The 27,209-nt window shown below is 37.9% G+C and overlaps 1 protein-coding gene across 2 annotated transcripts in view; it reads left to right on the forward strand.

The window, feature by feature from the left end:
- USP12 (ubiquitin specific peptidase 12) overlaps positions 1 to 26,734 on the forward strand; it is a 41,464-nt gene extending 14,730 nt beyond the window's left edge. For both annotated transcript variants that reach the window (XM_030469251.1, XM_030469252.1), the window contains 7 exons: positions 4,645 to 4,858; positions 10,057 to 10,283; positions 16,327 to 16,403; positions 16,603 to 16,686; positions 19,094 to 19,291; positions 21,833 to 21,911; positions 23,963 to 26,734. In XM_030469251.1, coding sequence (XP_030325111.1) covers positions 4,645 to 4,858; positions 10,057 to 10,283; positions 16,327 to 16,403; positions 16,603 to 16,686; positions 19,094 to 19,291; positions 21,833 to 21,911; positions 23,963 to 24,064 — 981 coding nt within the window. In that variant the 3' untranslated portion in view covers positions 24,065 to 26,734. The remainder of the gene's footprint in view (positions 1 to 4,644; positions 4,859 to 10,056; positions 10,284 to 16,326; positions 16,404 to 16,602; positions 16,687 to 19,093; positions 19,292 to 21,832; positions 21,912 to 23,962) is intronic.
- Positions 26,735 to 27,209: the final 475 nt, after the last annotated feature.

The following is a 27,209-nucleotide window of genomic DNA, read 5'->3' on the forward strand; positions in this document are numbered from 1 at the left end:
AGGAACGTTAACATTTTAATATAGTTCTTCATTTGTTGGTATTTCTAATTGTAAACTCACAAATAGTTAGCTTACAATATTAAATAGAATCATAGAATGACTAGAGTTGGAAGGGACCTTAAAACTCATCTAGTTCCAAGCCCCTTGCATGGGCAGGGACACCTTCCCCTAGACCATGTTGCTCAAGGCCACATACAACCTGGCCCTGAACACCTCCAGCAAGGGGGCAGCCGCAGCTTCCTGGGACAACCTGTTCCAGTGTCTTACCACCCTCAAATTAAAGAATTTCTTCCTCATGTCTAACCTAAATCTCCCCTCCTCAAGTTTTAAACCATTTCCCTTTGTCCTCTCACTACACACCCATGTAAAAAGCCCTACCTCAGCTTTCTTGTAGGTCCTCTTCAGATATTGCAAGGTTGCTATAAGGTCACCTTGGAGCCACCTTTTCTCCAGCCTTTTCTCCAGGATGAACAGCCCCAACTTCCTCACCCTGTCTTCATAGGGGAGGTGCTCCAGCCCTCTGATCATTTCAGTCTCTCCTCTGGACACATTCCAGGAGCTCCATGTCCTTATGTTGGGGACTCCAGAACTGGACACACTCCAGGTGGGGTCTCACAAGAGCAGAGCAGAGAGGGAGAATCACCTCCCAGGTCTGTCCTTCTCTGGATGCAGCCCAGGGCCCAGTTGGCTTTCTGGGCTGCAAGCACACATTGATGGCTCATGTTGAGCTTCTGGTCCACCACCCCCCCCAGGTCCTTCTCAGGGCTGTCTGCAATTTGTGCATGGGATCTTGACCAAGGTGCAGAACCTTGCACTTGGCCTTGTTGAACTTCATGCAGTTTACGAGTCTCAAGCCTGTCAGGGTCCCTCTGGATGGCATCCCTTCCCTCCAGTGTGTTGACTTCACCACACAGTTGGTGTTATCAGCAAACTTGCTGAGGATGCATTTGATTCCACTATCCAAGTCACCAACAAAGATGTTAAACAGCACCAATCTCAGTAGCAGCCCTTGAGGAACACCACTCCTCACAGATCTCCATTTGGACACTGAGTCACTGATCACAACTCTTTGGGTCTGACTATCCAGGCAGTTCCTTATCCAAGAATGGTCCATTCATTGAATCCGTATCCTTCCAGCTTAGGGATCAGAATGTTGTGTGGGACAGTGTTGAATGCTTTGCACAGGTCCAGGTAGATGATGTCTGTTTCTCTGCCTCTGTCTACTGAGACTGTGACACCATCATAAAAGGCCACCAAAGTAGTCAGGTGGGACTAGCACTCAGTGAAGCAGTGTTGGCTGTCACAACTCTCCCCTTTATCTGCTTGTGTTTGCAGAGCCTTCAGGAGGATCTGCTCCATAATCTTGACAGGCACAGAGGTGAGACTGACTGGTCTGTAGTTCCCTGGGTCTTCTTTTTATCCATTTTTGAATATGGGGGTTATGTTTCCCCTTTTCCAGTCAGTAGGAACTTCACCAGACTGCCATAGTTTTTCAAATATGATGGACAGTGACTTTGCAACTTCATGTGCCAGTTCTTCCAGAAGCCATGGGTGAATCCTATCAGGTCCCATAGAATTGTTCAAATTCAGGTTCTGTAGGTGGTCTCAAATTGCTTTTCATTTACAGTGGTAGCATCTTCCTTTTCTCAGTCCATTCCTTTGTGTCTGTAGCAAGGAGTGTGTGACCAGAGTCCTTGCCAGTGAAGACAGAGGCAAAGGAGTCATTGAGTATCTCAGCCTTCTCTTGGCTGACCAGTTCTCCTGTTTCCTTCTGGAGTGGGCCCTCATTTTCTCTAATCTTCCTCGTATCATTGGCATACTAATAGCAATTTTTCATGTTGTCCTCAAGCCCCCTTGCCAGATCCAATTCTCTCTGTGCTTTTGCTTTCTTAAGTTGCTTGATTACTTATCTGTAGCTCTACCAGGGTATCTATCCTTGCTTCTATCCTCTATAAACTTCAGTTTTACCACTAAGTGTGTCCAGGAGTTCCTTGCTCATCCACAGCAGCCTCCTGGCACTCCTGCCTGCCTTTCTTTTCATTGGGACACATTGGTCCTGGGCATGCAGGAGGTTATCCTTGAATATGGACCAGCTTTCCAGGGCTCCTCTCCCATGCATGGCTTTATCCCGTTCAACCCTACTAAGCAGATCCTTGAACAGACTAAAGTCTGCTCTTTTAAAACCAAATGCCATCAATTTACTTGGCTTTTTCCTCGCTGCCCTAAGGATCTTGGATTCTACAATCTCATGGTCTCTGCAGCCAAGTCTCCCATTAATTTTTACATCACTCACCAGCCCATCCATGTTGATGAGAACTAGGTCTAGCAAAACTCCTTTTCTGGTTGGTTCCTCTACCATTTGGAGGAGGAAGTTGTCATGTCATACATGCACTCAAGGAACTTCCTGGAATGCTGGTGCTTTGCTGTGTTGTCCCTGCAGCAGATGTCAGGGTGATTAAAGTCCCCTATGAGGACCATGGCTTGTGAGTGCAGAGCATCTCCTATCTGTCTAAAGAAGCCCTTATCCCCTTGATCATCCTACTTGAGTGGCCTGTAGCAAACCCCTACTATATCACTTGCCTCTGACTTACCTTTAATCCTAACCCATAGGGTCTCTGTCTGCTCCTCATCCATCCCCAGGTAGAGCTGATGTAGAGGGTGACACCCTCTCCTCCCTTGCCTTTCCTGTCCTTCCTAAACAGCCACCCCCCCATGTCTCAGTGACACCAATGCCATCACAGCCCTGCAGCCAGGCAGTCGTGTGCAGCCCCTCATCTATTCCCCATGCTTCAAGCACAGAGGCATTTGAGATGTGCCCCTTTTGAAGAGCCTTACTGGCAGGGCTTATATCTACCTGTACACACACCTTCCTCTTGGCCTGTGATTCTCTTCCAGACCCAGGGCATCTGTTTGGGACTCTGTCCTTAGTGGAGTAAAAAAATTTTCTTGAACTGAGGTATGGGTTTCACCCCTAGAATCACCATGCCATCCCTAAGCTCATCTCTGCTGCTCACAGCTTTATCCCTTCCCCCCTTCAAATCTAGTTTAAAGCTCTGTCGATGAACCCTGCCAACTCCCAGCCAAAAATCCTTTTCCCTCTAGGACAAACTACTGTGTCATTGCATCTGCTTCCTTTAAGGAAAAAAAACCTGGTTTTCCTCTTAAGTTCATTGACCTACTTGAGTGAAGACTTGCACCAGGAGAAGCTCATACAAGCATTTTCCTTAGCTTAAAGACATACAAATAGTGGACATTCACTTCCTCAGTTTTTAATATGAAAATCTGAAGATAATGTGTTTTTTAAAATACTCTACTTACTCATTCTTTGACTGTGTCTTGGGTATTTAGAAAGTATTTTTCATAATTTATTAATTTAAAATAATGGAAAAAATATTGCTTTCCACTTTTCTGATTAAATTGCATCTTGTTTGTTATTGTCTTAATTGAGAGAGGGCAAAAACCAGTTACTTCCCTGTTTTCCTTAGGAAGCTAAAGCTTTTATTTCTTTCTTAGAAAGAACCTACTCTTAAAATATTTCTAAATGCACTGTTTGCTATATAACACTCTCCCTGTCACAGTATAATTTTAGAAATTGTTACCTATATATGCTACTATATTTTATATAAAGCATAAATATGATCATTATTTCCACATTTTACAAAATGTGTGTAGCAGCTATGGGCTTCAATTTGCAGGTTGAGTGGCTGCAGCTGAAAGGTTGGATTACTTGTTGAGGGCCTTATAAAGATTTTTCTCACATTTTCAGTGTTTCTTTGAAATAGGTTTCACTGGAGGAGGGCAGCATAAAATGAGAATGGCTGTAGCCACTGACAGCTCATGATGCCTTCACAGAGGTGATGGTGAGGTCTGCAGTTTTGGGGTGAGCTGGAGACAGTGTCAGGGATCACAAGACTCAAGTGCCTTAAGACCTGGAAGGAAGAGGGACATCTGGAGTGTCCTGGTGCAAAGTGGCTTACAGATGCTTTTTGTGCTGACTTTCTTGCCCTCTTTAAAATTGCACATCCCTCTCCCTTTGGTCTTAATTTCAATCTATCAGCTGTGCCACAGCTTTGAATCCTAAATAAGCCATGTTGCATTGTTTTAGAAAACTCCTGCATGCCAACCCTGTCACCCTAAAATGAGAATTAAAAATGTAGGAACAGGTTAAAGCAGTTATTTCTGATAAGATTTGGAGAAGTCAATTTCTGAAGTGTGTGAGAAACTCAATTTGCAGCTGAATTTCTTCACTGTATGAGGTCATGCTGTGCCTTGTTTTTAGTGTTGTGGCTGATATGTGGTATATGGATAGATATTTTTACCTTGGCACATTTTGAGAGTTGTGATATTAGTGATATTTGTTGAATATTTTGATCCTAGTAAATGGAAAATATTACTAATAAATCTACAAGCAAGACAAAATTATAGATTGTTTGAATTTTGACTTGTTTGAATTGCCTAGTTTTTTCCTGCACTTACTTAGAGTATACTTGTTAATCCTTTGCAAAACAGAAATATACTTTACTGAAGAAGAAATGACTTGTAGAAAATTTGCCTCTGGTTATGCATTCTCTTATCCTTTGGATTTAATTTTAACTCTCTACAGTAATACAAAGCAAACTAATAAGTCTTTCTCTTATTTTGTAGTTTGGGAATACATGCTACTGCAATTCAGTTCTTCAGGCACTTTATTTTTGTCGACCATTTCGAGACAAAGTCTTAGCATACAAGAATCAACCAAGGAAAAAAGAGAATCTCCTTACATGCTTAGCTGATCTCTTCTACAGTATAGCCACCCAGAAGAAAAAAGTTGGAGTAATACCTCCCAAGAAATTTATAACAAGATTACGAAAAGAAAATGGTAACTTTTTTTTCTTCTTATGTAATAATCATAGCAATTACGATTAATTCTGAAGTTGACATAGTGGAATTCCTAGATATTTTTTATGCATGGGGAGTGGTTTTGGTCCTGTACAATAAAGAAGAGGTGACCCTAGAATAAGGGTGTAACCCTGGAGCCATTTTGAGAGAGAATCCCATTCTCTCCATCTGTCTCCATGTAGAGCTGAGTATATTGTTGAAATCACTTGTCAAATTTGCCTCTGTATAAATTGTATTTTAATAATCAAGTTTCACTGTAAAGCTTTTTTTCTGTCTTTAAAAAAATATTATTCTTTGAATGCAGAGTCAGTCTCCCAAACTGTGTGTCTGGAAAGGATGATAAGATTTTCCTGCAAGAATCTAGCTTAAAAACTCACAAATTTTTAAATTAATTAATTTTTTTCCAATAGTTAGTTTGACCTACTTTTAAAAGTATTATTTAATTTTAAAATCACTGAGTAGTTTGGGCTAATTTTTTTATTAGGATGTCCTAAATTCTAAGAAATTTCCAGAGATTTTTAACATTTCTTGTGCCTTATCTGCAGGGCTAATTGGTCATCTTATAATCTGCTACTCAATTTGGATACAATTTTATAAAAATATAACAAAAATTTTCTAAGAAATAACTGCTAGATTTAAACTGTATGAGGCATCATATTTAACACTACTGCAACAGAGATTTTCATATTGTTGTAATCTCTCCAGGACTATATATGGAGAAAAAAAAAGTGATTAAATGTTATTATGATCCATCTCCATAGTAACACCAAGAAATAAAATATTATTATGATGTTCCTAATTTGACGTGACTCCTCCAGCAGATGCACACTATGACTTGTAGGACTGTTTTTTTAAAAAAGCTCTCATGTAATGTAGAGTAAGTTCCCTTTGCAGAATAGAGAAGTGTCAATCAGTCCTTTGGTAAGTATACTTTAGTAAGCATGTTTGTATGTTGGTGTCTTTACAAAACTAACACTAGAGGCAATATTGGCCCACTAAGGAATGAGCTGGGAGCCCTGGTGACAGAGGATATAAAGAAGGCAGAGGTGCTGAACGCCTTCTTTGCCTCTGTCTTTACTCCTGCGGGGTTTCCGCATGAGCCCCAGATTCATTTAGCCCCAGAAGCAGTCAAGATAGATGAGGAGTTTGACATGGTAGATGAGGATTGGGTTAGGGATCAGCTGAGTAATCTGGACATCCATAAGTCGATGGGTCCAGATGGAATGCATCCAAGGGTGCTGAGGGAGCTGGCGGAGGTCATTGCTAGGCCACTCTCCATCATCTTCAGTAAGTCATGGGTAACAGGAGAGGTGCCTGAGGACTGGAGGATAGCAAATGTCACTCCAGTCTACAAGAAGGGCAAGAAGGAAGACCCGGCTAACTATAGACCGGTCAGCCTCACCTCCATCCCTGGAAAGGTGATGGAACAACTTGTTCTTGTCACTATCTCCAGGCATATCAAGGACATGGGGGTCATCAAGAGCAGTCAGCATGGTTTTATCAAGGGTAAATCATGTTTGACTAACCTCATAGCCTTCTATGAGGAAATTACTAGGTGGATAGATGATGGAAGAGCGGTAGATGTGGTTTATCTTGATTTCAGTAAAGCATTTGACACCGTCTCTCACAGCATCCTTGTAGATAAGTTGATCAAGTATGGGTTTGGTGATCAGGTAGTGAGGTGGATCAGGAACTGGTTGAAAGGAAGGAGTCAGAGAGTTGTAGTCAATGGGGCAGAATCTGGTTGGAGGTGTGTGACTAGTGGAGTCCCTCAGGGGTCGGTACTGGGACCGGTGTTGTTCAATATCTTCATCAACGACTTGGATGAGGGTATAGAATGTACCCTCAGCAAGTTTGCTGATGACACTAAGCTGGGAGGAGTGGCTGACACACCAGAGGGCTGTGCTGCCATTCAGAGAGACTTAGACAGGCTGGAGAGTTGGGCAGAGAGAAACATGATGAAATTCAACAAGGGGAAGTGTAGAGTTTTGCATTTGGGGAAGAACAACCTGATGTCCCAGTATAGGTTGGGGGCTGACCTGCTGGAGAGCAGTGTAGGTGAAAGAGACCTGGGGGTCCTGGTAGACAAGAGGATGACCATGAGCCAGCAATGTGCCCTTGTGGCCAAGAAGGCCAATGGCATCCTGGGGTGCATTAGAAAGGGTGTGGTTAGTAGGTCAAGAGAGGTTCTCCTCCCCCTCTATTCTGCATTGGTGAGGCCGCACCTGGAGTATTGTGTCCAGTTCTGGGCCCCTCAGTTCAAGAAGGACAGGGAAGTGCTTGAAAGAGTCCAGCGCAGAGCTACTAAGATGATTAAGGGAGTGGAACATCTCCCTTATGAGGAAAGGCTGAGGGAGCTGGGTCTCTTTAGTTTGGAGAAAAGGAGACTGAGGGGTGACCTCATCAATGTTTTCAAATATGTAAGGGGTGAGTGTCAGGGAGATGGAGTTAGGCTTTTCTCAGTGGTGACCAGTGATAGGACAAGGGGTAATGGGTGTAAATTGGAGCACAGGAGGTTCAAGTTGAATATTCGAAAAAATTTTTTTACTGTAAGGGTGACAGAGCCCTGGAACAGGCTGCCCAGGGGGGTCGTGGAGTCTCCTTCACTGGAGACATTCAAAACCCGCCTGGACACGTTCCTATGTGATGTACTCTAGGTGGCCCTGCTCTGGCAGGGGGGGTTGGACTAGATGATCTTTCGAGGTCCCTTCCAACCCCAAGGATTCTATGATTCTATGATTCTAAAGTTGACAGACTGTGATAAACATGGAGAATGGTTCAAATGGAAAGCAGAAAGTAAAACACAGAAGCCATTAAGTTCATTTTTAAAAAGTGTTCTTTTTAATGCTTGATTATGTCATAACACTAAAATCCTAAGAAGGGGATGGGAAATGGAAAATGTTCATTACATAAATCAGATGTGAAACTTGAGCTCTGGTTGGCTTTTGGGGTCTCTTAAATTATACTCTCATCTTTTGCATGAATAAGTGGCTAAATTGTCAGGCAGAGATTAAATGAGCATCATATATGTGATGAAGTGCTTATTGTAAAAGTATATAATTTTGAGATTTGAAGAAGAGTGAGTTAAAGGATCAGGTAGGTGTGCAACACCAGTCTAGATTCTGCCACAGGCCGTACCCATCTAGTTCAGGGTAATGACTGAGAACATAATTTTAATGTATTTCAGACTACAATGCTGCTATTCCATATTTATATTCAAAGTCTGAATACAACATACATATATTAATGACCTTAAAGCCTAACTGGCTGGGAAGCAGCTGCCAGCTTAAACTCAGCAGAAAATACTGTTACATTTTCTTAAATTTCTTCTAAGCATAAAATGAACAATTCAGTCTTCATTTTGTTGTCCTTTGTGCTAATTTACTGGCTGGGCTCATAGCCCTGAAAGGTTTAAAAGGTAACACTGAAGAATCTCTGAAGTGTTTTACCTCAAGAGACTTGTGGCTCTTGTTCTACTTGACCTACTTCATTAAATAAAGACCTTACACTTGGCTAGATTCAGAGCTGAACTTACTCTTTCTTCTAAAAATAGTGTAGCAGTTCATTAAATGATCTACTTGGTGGATACTCTTGGCTGACCTATTGCACTACTTAACCTCTCCAGATTGTCTGGATTAGCATCAAATTATCCTAACTTTGATAATAACTCAGGATTTTTTTTTCTATTTGAAGTTTATTGCTGGATGGCATCAAATGAATGATAGGAAAGCTTCCATGTAATCCCTTTATGCACTCAAAGCTCAAGTTTGACTGAGTATCTTTCTTACTCATCTTTTCATCCCTGGTAACTATCCCTCTGGTCAAGGCCAGTCTCTTAGTATATGCTTGTACTGCAAGAAAATTCCAATCTACAATTAATTAAAATAGTTGCACATTAAAAGACTGATACTGATATTAGCCAGTGATATAGAAGGCTTTTTAAATTGGGAGGTAATTTTCCTTGTAACGATTCCCAGTCAGATAGAGATGAGGAAACTACTACTAAATCTGATTCAATGCCTTCATGGTTTCCTTAGTACCATTCCTAATGTGAGGATTTGTAGCAGCAAAGGATTTCTCAGGTTGATATCCCAGGGTATGCAATAACCAGTACTTAAAGGTTGTACCAATTTGGCTGGAAAAAAGAGAGTAGATTTTTAAGAAAGATAATTCAACTTTATGCTTTAATCTGTATCTTTGCTAAATATTGCGAGTAAGTGCCAGTGAAACTATTCCTGTTCCACTGAATTTACCCTAAAATTATTAAGCTTAGAAATGTTGACAAACTAATGACAAGAAGTGGAAAGCACAGCAAATCCATTATTTATCTATCCAGCAAGTCCACCAGTAATAAAGGTGCCACAAATGCCACTCTCCAAAAGCTGTATTTCAAATCTTGAAAGACAGATCTGTTTATTACTTGAGGTCTTAACCTGAAACCTGTTTGCTCTTGCTGTGGCTAGTACTTTTGGCTTCTACAAATACAATCTTCTTAAAAAACTTTGAGAAAGAAAGTAGTTGTTTAGTTAATAAGTTAGTTAAAATCTTATTTTCATTGCTACTAGTGATGAGACTGTGCTTATGACAGCGCAGCAGTGGAGTTAAAACCCCAAAAGTGAAAACAAATAAAGCAGTATTTTAAGCAGTTATTTTTCATATTCTTTCTTTGATAGAACATACAGATTATGAAAAAAGATTCCTGTCTTATGTCCTGAGTTTATTTCTGGAAAATACCAACATATAATGTCATTGGAGATGCTCTGTGTTATCCAAGACATTGACCTAAGCTTGTCAGTAACACCATAACCCCTGTAGGATATCCAGATAATTGTGTCCTGGCATCTGGAGGCTGGACAGGATAAGCTATAACATTCTAGGTGGCACTCACTATCTGTGCACCTCTGTTTAGGTAGTTGCATCATGCCATAGTTTTCATGCATAGTTCAGAATTCTGTTCATTCTGATCAGCTGATCATTTCTGTGAATGTAAGCTGACTTGCCCTCCCCTCTTCCCACCCCCTATATTTTTGTTTTAGTTTATGACATGGGTGTTGTAATGTCATGAATTTTTCAAGACCTTAAATTAAGACTGTTTTTGAAATTCAGTATCTTTTTTAAAAAGTTTATGTAGTATAGCACTAACCAACTAATAAAGTTTTCTGTTGTTTTATCTTGTAGAGCTTTTTGATAACTACATGCAGCAGGATGCACATGAGTTCTTAAACTATCTATTAAATACAGTTGCGGATATCTTGCAAGAGGAGAGAAAACAAGAGAAACAAAACGGTCGCCTACCTAATGGCAACATTGACAATGAAAATAACAACCCTCCAGACCCAACCTGGGTTCATGAGATCTTTCAGGGAACATTAACTAATGAAACCAGATGTCTTACATGTGAAACTGTAAGTCTGTACATGCTTAAAAAAATGCCTTGTTTCAGAATGTCGTGCTTCGTGAGTCATTTATCCCAAGAGTTTAACATACTAAATTAGTTTCTTTCTTTAGAAATCTTACATTCTTGTGAACATTAGCTTTTTGGGGTTTTTTTCTTGTTACAATTCATGTGTCAGAATGAATTGTAGGTTAAGGCTTTTGTTCAGTATTAGGAAAATGCCCAATTGAATTTTTGTCAGTGTGATCATAATCAACTTGAGAATTTAGGTTAGAAAATTCTGAATTGATGTATGCCTAAGAGCAGTGAAGCCTGCTACCTGGGGATGGGGAATTCTTCTCAAATTTAATGTCTTAATACCTTAATTTCATGCTTAGTGATACCTTGTATAAATAAGTATTCTGAATCAGTTTCCACCAATTTCTAGTTTTTAAACTTAAAGCTGGAAAAAATCAAGATACTATGGTTGGCTCTTGACACTGGAACAGTAGACTGAAATTCTCAAAGAGAATAACTTAATGTGCAGGTAAAATAATCCTTTCCTAAATGTCTGTCCACAGAAATTATTCTAATACAAGGCCCTGAGAAATAAAGTCCTGTAGTGAGTTACACTAAAAGTTTTTTCTAGAATGGTTCTACAGTCAGCAAAAGCATGTATTTCCAAAGACTTTATAATTGAATTTTACCTGCTTATAGGTAAAAAAAAAGCAGTACAATTTGAAAATTTCAGTAAATTCAGTAAAGCATGGTCTATGCCTTAGATACTGTAAAAAGGTAGATTATTATATTTTTTTGTCTGACTATTCACAGCTATTTTCCTTAACTTGATCAGAGTGTGCACTTTATCAGGATGATGTTGGTAAAGAGGAATTAATCAGATTAAATCTGTATATTTCATATGTCAAAATAGTCAAATAAAAGTAGTGAAAACTTATAAATAACAATTATTATTTATACTGGTTTTGTTTATTTTTACTACTTTTCTCCATTTTATAGAAATACCCACCTCTTTCATTTCAAAGCAAATAGCTTCCTAATGTCATATGTGGTGTAACTGCATGCTTCAGTAAATCGTGGCACTTTGGGTAATTTAGCTGCTGATTTATAGCTACTTTTTTTTTTTTTTCCTGGTAGATTTCCCCTTCCTAGTAACAATTTCATAGCAACTGTGACTTGCTTCTCTTTTAGTTCTGGCACTTATTTTTTTTCTTGAAACACAGGTTCAGGTTAGTCTCTTGACATGACTGACACTGTTACCTTTCCTCACTGTGCCATAGTGAATCACTGCTGTCAGAATTTTGATTTAGGTAGAGTCCTATAAATAATCTTACAATGTTGATACACTCTTTGGCAGCATATTTTATTGGTTGTTAGGCCTATCACAATTTTGAGAGTTCTATTAATATTGCTCAGTTCTATCTTTCTGTTAGCTTGTTGCTTAGCTAGATGTGCCATGTCTGTTTGCCACTGTGCCTCCTTGGCCAGCTGAACTTTAAGTTCAGGGTTCTAATATGCTTGTTCTGGTATATTAGTGTATTTTCCAAGCCCTGATAATTTGGAAACTATTTTATTAGCTTCTGTCCATTCAATATGTTAGCTTGTGTTTAACTAAAACAGTAACCTGATAATGGGCTCTTGGAAACACATCTAAGTAATATTACTGTGAAGAGTGTTTTATTCTCAGATATGATAATAGATGATTGTTTAATACTTGTTGGAAGCTTCCTGTGTCTGGAATTATAACTTAAAATGCCAGGAGTACTTGGATGTAGCTCATCTAGAAGGTTACACAGCAGTAGAGGATGAACTGGTGCTTCTACAAGACAGTAACCTTATTATCAATTTTAATTTGGGATTTAATGCATACTTAAATATAAAGCACAATGCATATTTGCTCTAATTGAGGACAGTCATCTTCTGACTGGCCAAACCTACTTAAAGTTCTTAAAATTATCATAGCAATATTTTATTCTAATTTCAGGTGTTGTGATTATGGAAGTCTTCTTTTCAGGGCACATGGGGCTCATTGGTTAAAAATGAACTGACTCAAATTAAGTATGGACAGTGGAATATAAGGAATATGATATGATTTTTTAACAAAGATTTGTGTCATGGGTCAAATCACAATAAGTAAATTACAAAACAGACTTTAAGTTGTCTTTACATGCTTTCAGTGTGATTTCTTGTCACGTTCCTTGATTGAGGTAGTTTGATGAGGTAAGTATTATAATTTTTTGCCACTAATTGATAAAAATACTCTAGGAGTTCATTGGTTTTAAAGTTTTCTCTCAATTTAAGGAAAAAATAACACTGAACTAGAAAATAACGTAATGTATTTCACTGAGATTAAATTTGAAATGGCTTAATGTGGGCAGTACTTCTACTGAGAAAAATAGAAAATTGTCATGGATCAAAAGCACCAAACATATTGGTAATGTTTTTCTCCAGTTGATAGTCTTGCTCTTGTGTTCAAATGTCTTAATGAGGCATAAAATTCTTTGGCTCATTTCTGCTTTGGACTGAGAGAAGGCAATAAGGCAAATTTCAGTGGTCTCTCTTTCATGAGGATTATAGTAGCCTTAACTGTGCCCTACTTTTTCTTCCCTCTTTTTTTATACGACCAAGATAAATCATGCCCTTAGTTTCAGCTTCATCTAAAAAATACTTTCTGTCTTAGCACACGTGGGAGCCTCCAGCTGAAAAAGCTTTGTCAGTGAGCTGATTCACATTCACTAGTGAAATGTCAATCTGAAAGAAATAGAGATTCTGTGAGTGTTAAGCTTCTGAGTTTTCTGGTCTGGGTGGCATTGGTCATCAGAGTACAGCTGAGCTGTTTAGTTCCAAGTTATGACCACAATGTGAGAACAACATAGCCTCCTCTTTAACAGACTATTGCAACACCCAAGTTCTTCACTATCATTGAGATGCTCTTATTAGGAACACTCAGATGGCTTTTTGAATCTATTAGGGCTTGATTCTGCAAGTGATGAGGTTTTTTGGCTGTGTCAATCTCTTTTTAATTCTATAGATGAGTGAAATATATAGCATTGGTGACTTCAGTCTTATCAGCTTAGTGATGTTTATTTGAAACAGAACCACTGTAGGGGAGAGGGGGGTTAGTTAGAATGTGACTCTTAAAATAACTTTTTAAATTATTATTATAAAAGGATGAGTCAATGTTGGGAAAAAAAGATATTGTTTGAAGGCTAATGTTCAAAAATGTTAAAAATTAGGAGCAGCAATTTCTGAATTATCAATTTAGGTGGAAAAACTCCACTTCTGTACCCTCTCAAGAAATGTTTCTTCATGATCCTTTTCATGAATTTTTTGTGAACGTCTGGTTTCCCTACTAATGTCCTTTTTAACCATGTACAACACATCCTTTTACTCTTCTCCATCTCCTCCCACAGCTTCTGTATGGGATAAAGCTACCTATGGAATCTTTACTGGTTCATGGAATCTTCTTTGATTACACCAAGAGAGGAAGAACTGACTAATTGCATGTCTGAATAACACTGATCATGTGACTATTTAATTCCAGCTGTCTGAGCTGAAGACTGCAGCAGAGTATTTTCTAGAAGTAATTTTTTTCCCTGAGCTGTTCTTAATCCCTAGGCTAAGATGATTTACTTCCACCAGAGTTCTTAGTGTTACAAACTCAAGTCCAAAAGTGACTTGTCATGGGATATTTTGAACAATTGTCTACACACCCAAACCATAGGACATCTCTGAAAGGAGAAAATAAAGATGGCTTTTTTTTTTCCACCCTAGAAACACCTTGGAAGCTTAAAAGTATAAATGTTACACTTCAGCATCTAGAATATGTCGTAGGTGGGATGTTTACTTGCATGATGATATATCTTTTGAACATGTAAACTTATTCTTGGAAAGATTAGCCACAGAAAAGTGGAAGGAATCCTTGCCCAGTCCTCTTGTACATGTTAACAAAAGCTTTTAACTTACGAAATTAAGTTTTTGGATTTGCCCAGCATCATTAAGTCTCTAAAATAATTGTCTTGACCACCTATATTTTTCTTTTTATTAGCCCATTACTGTGTGTATTTCATCTCTTGATGATCAGAGAGTAACTTTCCGATTTTTATTGAGTTGTAAAGCAACATAAGTTTCATGTTTCAAAGGTAAACTTACACTAATTCACCTGTAGCTGTTTAATTTTTCCTACTTTCAATCAAGGAACTGCAGCCAGGAATCTTTGCTGAAAGCATTTACTTGTATAATTAGGAGTCATAAAGGGCAGAGGACATTCTCCTCAGTGGCACTGAGTGTCTCTGAGTAGTAGGAAACACCAGCAAAAAAAAAAGTTAAGATTGCAGATTGCCATTTCCTAGGCTTTTTAATATCATAGTTAATTTTTTTATCAGCTAGGGATTTGTATCACCACTATTTTTCAGGATTTGTGATCAAATTTATTCTCTACTTCTAGGATTTTCTTTTTTAATTGTTCTTAGGCTGTGGCTATGTACTATTCTGCCTCTATCAGACCAACTCCCAGGCTCTCATTTACCAACAAATTTGCTATTTGCTGCTCATTTATGAGTCTAGCCAGGAAGAGGATTCAAAATATTTGTGCTCCTTCTTAGGGACACTATCATATGTAAATCCTTAACTTTCAGTTGGAGCAAGTCATAGGGAAAGAACAGAGGTGGAAGTACGAAACAGAAGAATCCTAATGCTTGTAATTTATTTTAGAAAAGAGTGTGGTGTATAGGGAACTTGGCATTAATATTGCTGAGCTGAAATCACAGCCCAATGACAACTGGCATTTTATACCCCACAGACACGTAGAGACTTCCTTCTTCCTCTTTCTGAACAAAACTAGATGTAGCAAATCTCTGAAATTTCTATTTCAGAAAATATACTGGCCATTTGTAAAAAAACCTGAAGGCTGTTGTAAGGTTAAAGATGCATTCTGTCAAGAGCAAATGATAGTGAAAAACTGAGGCAAACTGATAGGTGTGTTAGAGTCTAGGCAAGGGGACTGTGCAGTGGGTGGGGAGCTGCCTGACAGGGCACACTCAGAGTGGAGGTAAATGTTTCTTTTTCAAACTGGCAATTGGTCACAAGTGGGGACCCCCAGGGATCCATGTTGGGCTCAGCACTGTTTAATATCATCATAACTTATCTGGAGGTTGGAATCAAGTGCACCCTGATGAATTTTGCAGAAAAAACACAAGTTGAGTGGGGAAGTAGACACTCCAGAGGGAGAACCACTTTCCAGAAAAACCTGGACAGGTTGAAGGAGTGAGCTAACAAGCACCCTGTGAAGTTCAACATGGACAAGTGTAAGGTCTTGCATCTGGGAAAACATAACCCAAGAGTGCAGCACAGACTGGGATCCACCTGGCTGGAGAGTAGGGAGAGTAGCTCTGTGGAAAGGGACCTGGGGTCCCTGCAGCAATAACATGCTGGGATGCATCAACAAGGGCATTACCAGCAGAAACAAAGAGTCATCATACCATTCTAGTCATCTCACACAGGCCACAGCTGGAATACTGTGTTCAGTTCTGGTCTCTTCTACACAAAAAAGATGGGGACAGTTTGGAGAGGGTCCAGAGAAGGGCCACAAAGATGATGAGAGGACTGGGAAGCCTGCCATATGAGGAAAGGCTGAGAGAACTGGATTTGTTCAACCTGGAGAAAAGAAGGGAGGAAACCTTATTGCTGTTCTTGGTAGCTTGGTGGCTACCAAGAAGATGGAGACTCCCATTTACAAGAAGTCACATGGAGAAGATGAGGGGCAATGGGTGCAAGTTAGTCCTGAGAATACAGCAGTCAGACACCAGAAAACAATTTTTCACAATAAGAACTGTTAGACATTGGAATAATCTCACCAGGGAAGTGGTAGATTCTCCAACACTGGACACTTCAGACTCAGCTTGACAGGATTCTGTGCCACCTCATCTAAACTGTGATCCTATCAGAAAAGTTGGATTAGATGATGCTTGAGGTCCCTTCCAACCTGGCATTCTATAATCCAAAGTAGTATAACTAATTGTAACTATAAACTTCTGACTCTTTTTTTTTTCCTGCAGATAAGCAGCAAAGATGAAGACTTCTTAGACCTTTCAGTTGATGTAGAACAGAATACTTCAATCACTCATTGTTTAAGGTAGGTACAAAGATCTAAATTTTGTTAATTTGTCTTTCATCGTTAATCTAAAAAGCAGGAATAAAACTAAAAGCTTAGCAAATTTTAGTTTTTGTAGACTTAAGAGTATAAAATTTTTTATATTGTACATGTTTGTATGTGTATTTCAGATAAGGAATTAGTATCTATAGCATTTCTCTTTTTTTTTTTTTTTATTCAGGGGTTTCAGCAATACAGAAACTCTGTGCAGTGAATACAAATATTACTGTGAAGAATGTCGCAGTAAACAAGAAGCACATAAAAGGTACCTCAGGCTGAGGAGGGAAAAAAATAACCCAAGCATACAACGAAAGCAGTCTTTATGTCCTTATGTGTGTGTATGAAGCAGGGGGAGAGCTTTCTTTTTCCTGTAATTTTTCTCACTTTTTTTCTCACTTGTCTCACTTTTCTCCCACTTAAAGAGTAACCTGTTTCATCCCTCTTGCTTGAATTCATTGCATTACTTTTAATCATTTATTTTACAAGCAAGAAGAATGGTGTTAAGACCAAAAATAAGTTTAGAAGATAAGGTAAAACAGAGTGATTAATCAAAGATTATGGATGATGATGAAAAGACACTGATTTCATGTGACTTTTTAAACTTGTTTTTGTCTTGGTAATAAAATATTATTTCCAGTTTCTGTAAGAATCGGTTTGATATCAGTTTATGTCTGATTCAGTCAGAATGAGGCTTGTAACTTTTTTTTTGTTAACTGAATTACTGGTTTCTTAGTAGTGCATAATTCATCGTGCAAAACTTCTGCTTGACAGTTCTGAAAAGCATCAGAAGCTCTATGGAAGCCTGAAGTTCATTATGTTTTAAAACAATTCTTGTCTGCCTAGTAATCCTTCTAGTGTTGTTTACTCCTTAAAAAACCCTCTGATGTTTAGTGTCTGATGTTAGTATCTGAGAAAGGTTTGGCTGCTTATAGATGAATTGAAGAGGTGATAACACTAAATTGCTCTACTACTTATAGCACTGATTCTGGTTATTTGGTTGATCATAGATTCAGCACATTGCTTTTGGTGTATCTCATCTGCAAAGTCTGCCTTCACATGTTTTCTAAGCTTGCTAATTGGTGTGCATTAGAGGGTTGCAAAGCCAAGGCTGCCCTGTTGTGTTTTCTATTGCCTTAGCTCCTTTTCTGGATGGGAGGTGATGTGATCCCTTACCAATATAAGCTGTGTTGACATAAACCTACTCTGTAGGCACTGCCATATTGGCAAAACACAGCTCTTTTTGTTTATATTTTGTTTTTCATATGGGGCTTAAGTTCAGTTACAGCACAGTTGTAATTTTCTTTCATCTCTGTAACATGGGGCTTATCTGTGGTTGTCTACTCAGTTAGCAAAGGTGTTGTACTGAATGTCATTTTCAGTGGAAGAGCTCCTATTATCAAACACAATTGCATTATAAGAGGGGAACTTCTATTTGGAAAGAAGAAATAGAGCAGAAATCATATCCCTATCTCAGTAACATAATAAAAATATAACTCTCCCTAAAAATAGTTGCTTCTGTCATCTTTCTGCTCTTCTCCAGCTTGATTCATTTCCTATTCCCTTGCAGTGTAGCAGGATTTCCTATGATTTACTGTCAGTCTCAGTTTAATGAGAAAAAGGGAAGGAAGATGATTTCTTAAGGATTCTGTCCCCAGCCCTTTGTCTTTTACAAAAGGATTGTCTTGGACAAACATATTTCCTGACATGCTGAAAATGCAGTCACAGTAGGAATGGCTGAAACATGGACTATGTTGTTGAGACTTTTGAGCTGCCTTTCAGGGCTGAAGATGGTTTGAAAACATCAGCACAGTGCTAATCTAAGGCCAATGAGCTGTGCCTAGGAGCTGGGTTGCCCTGTCAGTATGGGCAAATTTACTGCCCAGAGAGTGGGAATCTGTTTGCTGCCAGGCCAGCTGTAGTTGGGTGATGAGGATTTGTAGGCACTGAGGAGTGCCCAATACCTCAGACTTGGGAAAGGGGCCAGTGAGCCCTCAGTAAGACTGGATTATTGCTTTCTGGCTTTGACTGCTATAAAATAAGTGGCACTTCTGTAGAAAATGCTAGAGCACAGCATTATCTATCTTGTTTGAGTAGCATGAGGTGAGGTGAGTAACAGTGGGCTATTTGTATCCCTTAGCAATGTTAATGGCTTGATAGGAAAACTTGGAATGATGCGTGTGTAACAAAATGCTGTAACAAAGATTTTTTAAAAATTTTTGTTTGACTTGGCTACTTTACTGAGAAATTCAACTGGAATAGGGTCTCTGGAACAACTTTGTTGCAAAGCCTCTATTGTATACCAAGCTAGATTTAGGTTTTCCTTTGGGAGCTCAAGAAAGCTTTGGGGAGATGTGTTTAAAAATTGAATTCTGTGCTCTACAGTCATCGTATTTAAATTGATATGTGGGTCCATCATGGCTGTTCTTATTATAGATTATTATTTTAAATACATTTGCAGTTCTCTCAGATGTTAAAAACCACTTTTAGCTTAGCAACACAGGACAAATTCAACACTTGTTAAATGATTGTTATTTGAACTTCTTTTAATGCTTGCAAAAATTTTTAAAGACTTCAGTAAGGCAGCTTCCCTGTTTGTTGATATGAATTGAATGTTTTTGCTGTACATTGGAAATACTGTTGTCTTTCTTTTTGTTTTTTGGGTTTTTTTTTAGGATGAAAGTGAAAAAGCTGCCTATGATTCTAGCTCTCCATTTGAAAAGATTTAAGTACATGGATCAGCTGCATCGATATACAAAACTCTCTTATAGAGTAGTTTTTCCTTTAGAGCTTCGTTTATTTAACACCTCGGGAGATGCCACCAATCCTGACAGAATGTATGACCTTGTTGCTGTGGTAGTTCATTGTGGAAGGTAAAAACTCTATTTTATGACAGGGGGTTTTGTGGAAGTTTAACTATATTTCAAAACAAAACACTCAGTATCAAGTAACTTGTTATTGGATTTAAGACCTCTTAAAAGGAAAGTTTCTGAGGAAAGACTGCATTGTGGAGACATCCTGCTAATCCCAACAGAATATATGGCTTTCTTGCTATGATAGTTCTTTGTGGAAAGTGATTACAGTGTATTTAAAGTGATGGATCTTTGTATGAACTTAACTATGATTTAAAAAACCCACAAAATATGCAGTATCATGTAACTGCAATAACATTTAAAGATAATTTATGAAAAAAAAGTTTCTGAAGAAGGGAAGCATTATAAACCATATTTCTTTATAAAATATTTCCCTTAGGGTGGGCTTTCATGAAGGCTTGAGCAATGTTTTCTGAAATATATCCATAAATTATGAATTTTATTGATTACTTTGTTTCCTTGCTATCAAAATATGACTATAAGATTTGTATTTGATTTTGCTATATACAACAAATGTTCTTATGGTTTCATGTCCTAAAATCAGGGCTGCTCTACAGACAGCTGGTTGGTAGATAAAAGCCCTGAAGTGGAAAATACTGAGTTAACCTATAGAATCATAGAATAATTTGCATTTTTAGGTCAACTACTTAAAAGCTCAAAGCAGCACTGGCATTGACATCAGATTAGGTTGCACTGTGCTCAATTTCATGACTAAGAATACTAGTCATGCCTCTTTGCACAATTAGTTCCAGTCCAGAAAAGTTCTCACAGTGATTTTTAATTTTTTTTTCCCTTCTATCTGGTCAGAATTTCCCTTGCTACACTTTGTGATCACTGCCTCTTTTCCTTTTGCTGTGCATTTCTGAGAAGAGCCTGGCTCTGACTTCTTTATAACTCTTCCTTTTTGGGTAGTAAAAGACAGTGGTGTGATTCCTCATTTAGTCTTCTCCAGGCTGAATGAAGCCAGCTTGCTCAGCCTCTCTTCATCCATCTGACAAACGTAGTGGCCTGCCCCTGGACATCCTCCAGTTTATTAGGCTTTTCCTTAAATAGACAAAATCATGTCTGGGATTCCATGACCAGTTCTGGGATTCCATGACCAGTTCTGTGTCCCAGAATGCGGAATGGTGGGGATTATCATCACTTCAGTGTCAGCTCTGCTCTTACAGCACAGCCCTGCGTGTCCTCAGTCCTCTCACCAAAGTGATGCCCTGCTGCCTCATCTTGTTCACTTTCTTGGCCCAACCAGGCAGCTGATTTGCAGCTGGTGCTGTTGGATGGAGTTAGTCTGGCACAAGACTTTGTATTCATGCTTGTTAAACCTCATGTGATACTTACTAACCCATTCTTCCAACTTCTTGAAGTCCCTCAAATATTAGACCTGGCCTCAAGTTGCCAATTCCTGCCCTTTGTTCCACCCCCATTCTTCCCAAGGTAGACCTGTGATTAGATGTCTAGATCTCAAGTTGGTCAGGACAGTTTTGGAAAATAAGGACTATGGACTTTGTTCCATAGTCTTCTGGGACACTCTTTTTCTGGATTTTAGGGAAAAGAGAACCAGTCTATTTCTGACCCTTCTGTCCAGTTCTGACCAGTTCTTTCTCCTTCATTCAAGCTGCTGTCTTGGCAACTTATCCGTTCTCAGAGCTGTGGAAGGCTGTGAACTCTGTTGTCATTTGGTTATGCAATTTGGTGCACAGATGTGTCCTTCAAAGATGGAAACCTTCCCTCCCTGATCTAGACATTAAAATTGTATGAGTACTTTTAGCCAGTTCAGACAATTCCAGAACTCCTTGAACTAGTTGTCCACATTCAGATGTCAGGTTCAGCTATTTCAGGAAATGTTATTTCTTTATTTGAAATCTGATTAGAAATAGAACACACTTTTAAAGTTTTGGATTTTTATTATAGTTGTGGGGAAATTTCTTGTGAGCCATAAACTGAAGAGCTTTGCATTTTAACAGTTTTAACTTAATTTAGGGCCCTTCTCATTGCTGTGAGGATTCTTGAGGCTGCCAGTTTAATTCAGTTTTTGTTTAAAGTGGACCAGATAAAGAGATTCATGACTGAGCCTGTAAATGAATAGCAGCTCTACAGATTTTCCTTTCAGAAGATTGAAAATAGTTTGGTATCTGTCCTGTCCCTGTGAAATATCAGAATGTGTTCTTAATCTCACTTATTTAAAAAAAAAATCATGTATATTTTCAGTGCCTGAAGTTTTAATCTTTTTTTTTAGCACATAACTAGAAGTAGAGATAAATAAGACCTTATTATGATGAAGGTGATAAAAGTAGAGGGGAAAAAAGAAATATTTAAATAGGAATTTTACTGGTAACCATTTTAATTACACTCAAGTAGAATCACAGAACCATTAAGGTTGGAAAGGACCTGTAAGATCATCAAGTCCAACTGTCAACTCAACTACACCAGCCAATGAAACATGTCCAAATATTGCTTCTCTACAAGGAAAAAAAGAAAAGAGCTACATTCATAAATACATGCATGTTATTTTCTGTGATCTTTTCTGATTTTATTTTACAGTGGCCCTAACAGAGGACATTATATTGCAATAGTGAAGAGTCACGATTTTTGGTTGCTTTTTGATGATGATATTGTTGAGGTAAGCTTTGTGTAACCCTTGACTTCTTTCTTGTATCACCCAGAGCACATGAACCTCCCTTCTGTATGGTATTACTTAAAGAAAATACACTGGTATGATAATGACAAGAAATTTCTACCCCAGTCCTAAATGGGCAATAACTGAGTGCAGAGCTGTGCCTTTACAATTTGAATATACAATGCTATGAATTGCATTTTGGTTTTATACTTTTAAAAATAAGCTCCTTTGTTTATGGCCACTGTCTTTCACTTTTGTTGAATAAGCTATTTCTGCAGCCAGAAGACATGGCAGATGAAGAGATATATAAATTGATTTTATTGGAATTCTTTTCTGGGGACGATTTTTTTTGAGCAAGGCATTTGTTCATATTTTCTAGGAGCTTATGATTTAATGGAATGGATTACTCTGGTAGTCTGCTTTATCAAGTATCCTGGGTTGTTTCAGACAAAGTTGTAACAAATACCAAAATAGGAAGAAAGTTCAGATTTTAGAGATTTAACCCAAAAATTTAAAAGTTAATTCCTGAAACAGGGGCCTTTTGCCTCTGGTAGTATTCTTGCTAATATTAGCAAGGCTTCCAGGAATTCTTATTATTTAAAAAAAAAAATCTTTCTAGCTAACTTCTTGGAACAGAGAAATTACATTCATCAGTTTTTATTTCATCTTTCTGTTTCATCAGTTATCTTTTATTCTTTATTGGGAGAAAGAGCAGAGACTGCTGTTGTCCTAATTTAATCTCAGGTTTTGTTGTTCTATCATCTTCCTTTTTTCCTCTTGTCTATGCTTATGCTTGAACAAGACCATGATTGTGCTCTCCAAGTCCATTACTTTAATTACTTAAATCTATAAAACAAATACTTTTACACTTGCATTACAATACACAAGAACTGCATAATTCAGCAGAAGAAAAATGAGTGAAACAAGTATTGGTCTCACATTGTTAATTGGCAGGATGAGTTAAGGGTATTGAAGAGGTCTTCTCTCCACATTATGGATGGTTCTTCACATAGGAAATGACAAATATGGAAATACACAGAGCTATTGGAATTGCCTCTGTGCCTTATCAAGATAACCAGTAAATTGAAATATCTCAATAGGGTCAAAAGTTCACTTTCTTCTGGGGAAAACAGGAAGAGCTGCAGCAGATCTCATATCATGTCACAAACATCAAGGACAATCTCTCCAGTTCCAAAGGAGTAACACCTGGCATTAATGTATTTTTTTGTCCTCTTGGCCTTCTAATGGGGAAGGAGGAATAATTTTATTCATAGAAGCATCTAAAAACATCTAATTGACTTTTAGGCCCATGGTTCATCAAGTTGGAATGTTCACTGTTTGCTGAGAGAGGTTTTATTCCAAATGAAATTGGAATGAAATTTAATAAAGCAGGCCTGAATGAAGAAAAATGCATCTTTCCAGCTTTTTGTTGGTTATAGCCTGATTGCCCTTGATTTAAAATGTGGCAAAAGATCTTGCTTTCAGTTTCTTCTGTTGGTGAAAACTATGGCAGTGAAAGCCAGACAATATTCTTTTCATCTTCTTAATGGAGTGTTTTGCACCTTTCCACAAATCCTGGTTATAAGAGGCTTTCCAAGTTAACAGTCACAGGGAAACATTCTGTGTAAAAAAAAAATTGAAGACATCCTTCATTCTCTGTCTTCTCCTTAATCTTCTCTGCACTCAACTGGCTTACACTGCTTAGATGTAGAAATGACAATTTGCACTTACATTCAATTCATATTGAATTTAAAGTCTCAGTGGTATATTGTTGTTTTAAAAGCTTTTCTCTGTGAAATTCATGCAAGCAATACATGTAAGGTTTCACTCCTGGTAGGTTCACGTAATACTTAAAATGTATTTCTGCTGCCCTCTGTGCAGTCCATGGCAGAGGGAAAATCAAACCATAACAAGTATTAAAAATATTTGGCTCAGCTGATGTGATTCTGTGAAAGTTATCTTTGTTTGACAGTAGTTTTTAGGCTGGAACTTAATGCCTTGTTATATGTTGTGTAAGAAATTCTTACTTTACATGTTTGGGTTTTTACATACAGAAAATTGATGCACAAGCTATCGAAGAATTCTACGGGTTAACATCAGACATCTCAAAGAACTCAGAGTCTGGTTACATCCTCTTCTATCAGTCTCGGGATTGAGGGGGAACTACAGTGAAGAGAGATGTTTATGCCTCACATCTTCTCTATCTTGGAATGGAGCAAGCACTGAAAAAAAGGAAAGCAGGGAGCTCCAGGGGCAGTAGCACAGTTTGCACACAACTAAGCAAAGTGTTTGGGATTCTTTGTATCATTTGAATTTAATTTGCTCAGGTATCATGCTGACTACACATCTCCACTGCACCCAGTAAGCAAAAAGAGAGATACCAGCCACTCTTGCAGGAGCTTTCCATTTATTATACTGTATGGTCCTAATTCAAAGCCCATTAAGGTCACTGGAGAACCTTTCATGGACTTCAGTGGAATTTGCATCAGGTTCTAACTGCACTGCCACGTTGGTGCAATAGGAGAGATAGCAAACTGTATTTTATACAGACTTTGTGCATAAAAGGTAAAGAACTCTTTGTGAACTTAGTTTCTTGTGCTTGAAGTTTAAAATAATGAGGGTGGAAGGGTTAACATGTAAAGAAGAAGATATATCTGGGCCCAACACAGTTGCCTTCTTGATGGTAGTAGGTTAAGTGAAGATGTAAACTGGTGTCAGGGAGGCAAGTATGTTTTGCTTCTCTGAAGAAGCTTACACTATTTATAATATGTGATCAGGAACAATCAGTCAAGATTTTAATCTCCGTATGGGGAACGATTTGGTTTGTAAGAGTTTATTTTTATTTATAAATTATTGTAACTTAGGATCTTGTGTATTGTCCTTTATTCTAACAAGTATTCGAGATTTTATATATTGATTTGAAATAAAAATAATTATGTTTAAATGTTATAGAAGAGCCAATATAAATTCCATAAACAATTCCTACAATGTCTGTAAAAAATGAATAACACAGAAGTGAGATTTCCTTCTGGAGAAACTGGTATCTAAGTGAGGTACTTTGTTTAATTAAATTTGAGTATCTTCTTTCCATTAATGAATGAAAAAAAAATTATTTATTACATAGAAGACTTCAAGAGGACGTATCATAGGAAAATGATGGTGCAGTGGTGGTATACTGGTCTTTCTAGTTCTTTAATAATTTGTTAAGGTTTCATACTCTAAGCAAATTAGAATTATTTGGATCAAGGAACTTTTCAGAATATTAGTTGCTCTCCTAAAAGTGGGTCAATTTCCATTTCCAATGGAATGGGTGACTATCTTAAAAACCACTCAAGGTCTAAAGTATAAATTATATGTGAGCAGGAAAAAGAAATAGGCTTGGAGTTTCACAAGACCAAAGATACCACATTCCTTTAAAACACTGCAGTCCTATAGGGGGGCAGTTTCTGAAACTAAGCAGTTAATTTGCTCTAGGTTTATGAAACAGCATTCAGAATGAAATCTTGACAAAATACCTGATCTGTAAGAAATGTGAACTATTGTGGTTTGACATTATTCTGCTTACCAGGATGTTGTTTGACAGTAGCTGAATGTAACTTCTGGAAAGTCATGGGATGTGCATTCCAGATTATGGCAATCAGGCCTTGGGTGTCCTTGTCACTCCCCCTGCAATTAGTGATTTTTATGTTACTGTAGCTTTCTAAGGTTATTTTATTGATACTGTTACAACTTCTACAAAGAATATCTCCTGTCTGCTGCTATAACTATTTACTTAGCTGTATCTTTTAGCTCAGGAAATGGCTTCACCTATTCTTTCAGTTGAACAAATCTTTAACAGGGCCATCAAACTAATTGGGCTATTTAGCAACAGTCATACTGTAACAAATTACTTTTTGTAAAATGCAAAGTTTCTAAAGCCTTGGTTTGGCTAAAATTCTTTTATATATATAGTGATTAAACTACCAGCATTATAAAGTACAACTTAAATATTGCGAGAGATGCAGAAAATATGATTGGATTTTTCTTGAAGGATTCAAATAATTTTAAAACCTTTTTTCAGCTTTCTGTGGGATTCATCCCTTTTCTAAGGGGTGAATCAGCTGGATAATGGTGCATGACAGAATGATGAAGTCCTTTGCATACTAAAGGTACAGTATTTTAAAAGAACTGTCACATTACTTTTTGCTTATTGAAAATGGGTTTTTTTCCTTTTTTTTTTTTTTTTTTTTTTTTGGTGTTGTTAAAAGCTAAGGCTAGTTGCTAAATATTTTATACCCTAACAAAATGTAAAACATTTTTGTTGTATCACTGGTTTTACTCCTGCAATGTATTTTTATAAGATACTGACTTTTTTTTTTTTTTTTTTTGTATAGGGTTTTTGAGATAGTATTCCAAATTATGTATTTAATTTTTCTTTTAGTGCAGCTGAAATAATTGTAAGTTCTTAATTAAACTGATACCAGAAACTGCAACTTAAAACAAAAATCAAAGAGGCAAGGAAGTAAAAAATATAAGTGGTTGGTATGTAAAACATCGTAGGTTTTTTTTTTTCTTGGCTGTAATACAGTGGGGATAGTGGAAAAGTTGTCAGTTGTTGTAAATGGTGGAAATTATTTGCTGTGTAACTATGTAAATGTTAATTGGGACTGCAGTCCCCTATTTTGTATATTGGAGCAAAAAACTTCTATTAAATAAAGTATGTTCTCTAAAGGTAAGTACTGGATCCTTTGTGAAGCCCGAATGGTTCGGCAGCTGCCTTGTGTGCTTTTTTTGTTTTCAAACCAAAAAAGTATCTGGAATTCCCTGCATTAAACTAACTGAATGAGCCATGGGGGAAGAAGTGTGTTTAAATACACTTCGTTTCGTATCTTTCTAGGTGTGTTGTTATGAAAATACTTCGGTGCCAGACACATTTTGGTGGTATACTTCTGTAGAATTAATTTTTAAGTAAGTTGTTGGTTTCTGAGGTAGGAGAGAAGGGTGTGTTTTGAAGTACTGTTCGTTCCTGACTTTGCTGTACAATATGTAGCTAAATTACCTAAGCGATTTCTTGGGTTGCCACCTTGTGGGAAGGGAAACAGAAGGAAAGAAAACCAGGAGTGTTTCAGCAGTAACATAAGAGGGAGACTGACCAAAGAACAGGAGCCCATCATCAGAAGAAAAGGTGCAGGTGGTTACAATATCCACGGATGATTTGGTATCAAGTCTTTCTTCACTTGGCATATCTACTACTGTTTGTAATTAATCTATCTACTTGCAGTTTTACAAACAGTTCATATCCAGCCGTATGTGTAGTTGTGA

This window comes from Calypte anna, chromosome 1 (genome assembly GCF_003957555.1).
Source record: "Calypte anna isolate BGI_N300 chromosome 1, bCalAnn1_v1.p, whole genome shotgun sequence".
Taxonomy (NCBI): Eukaryota; Metazoa; Chordata; class Aves; order Apodiformes; family Trochilidae; genus Calypte; species Calypte anna.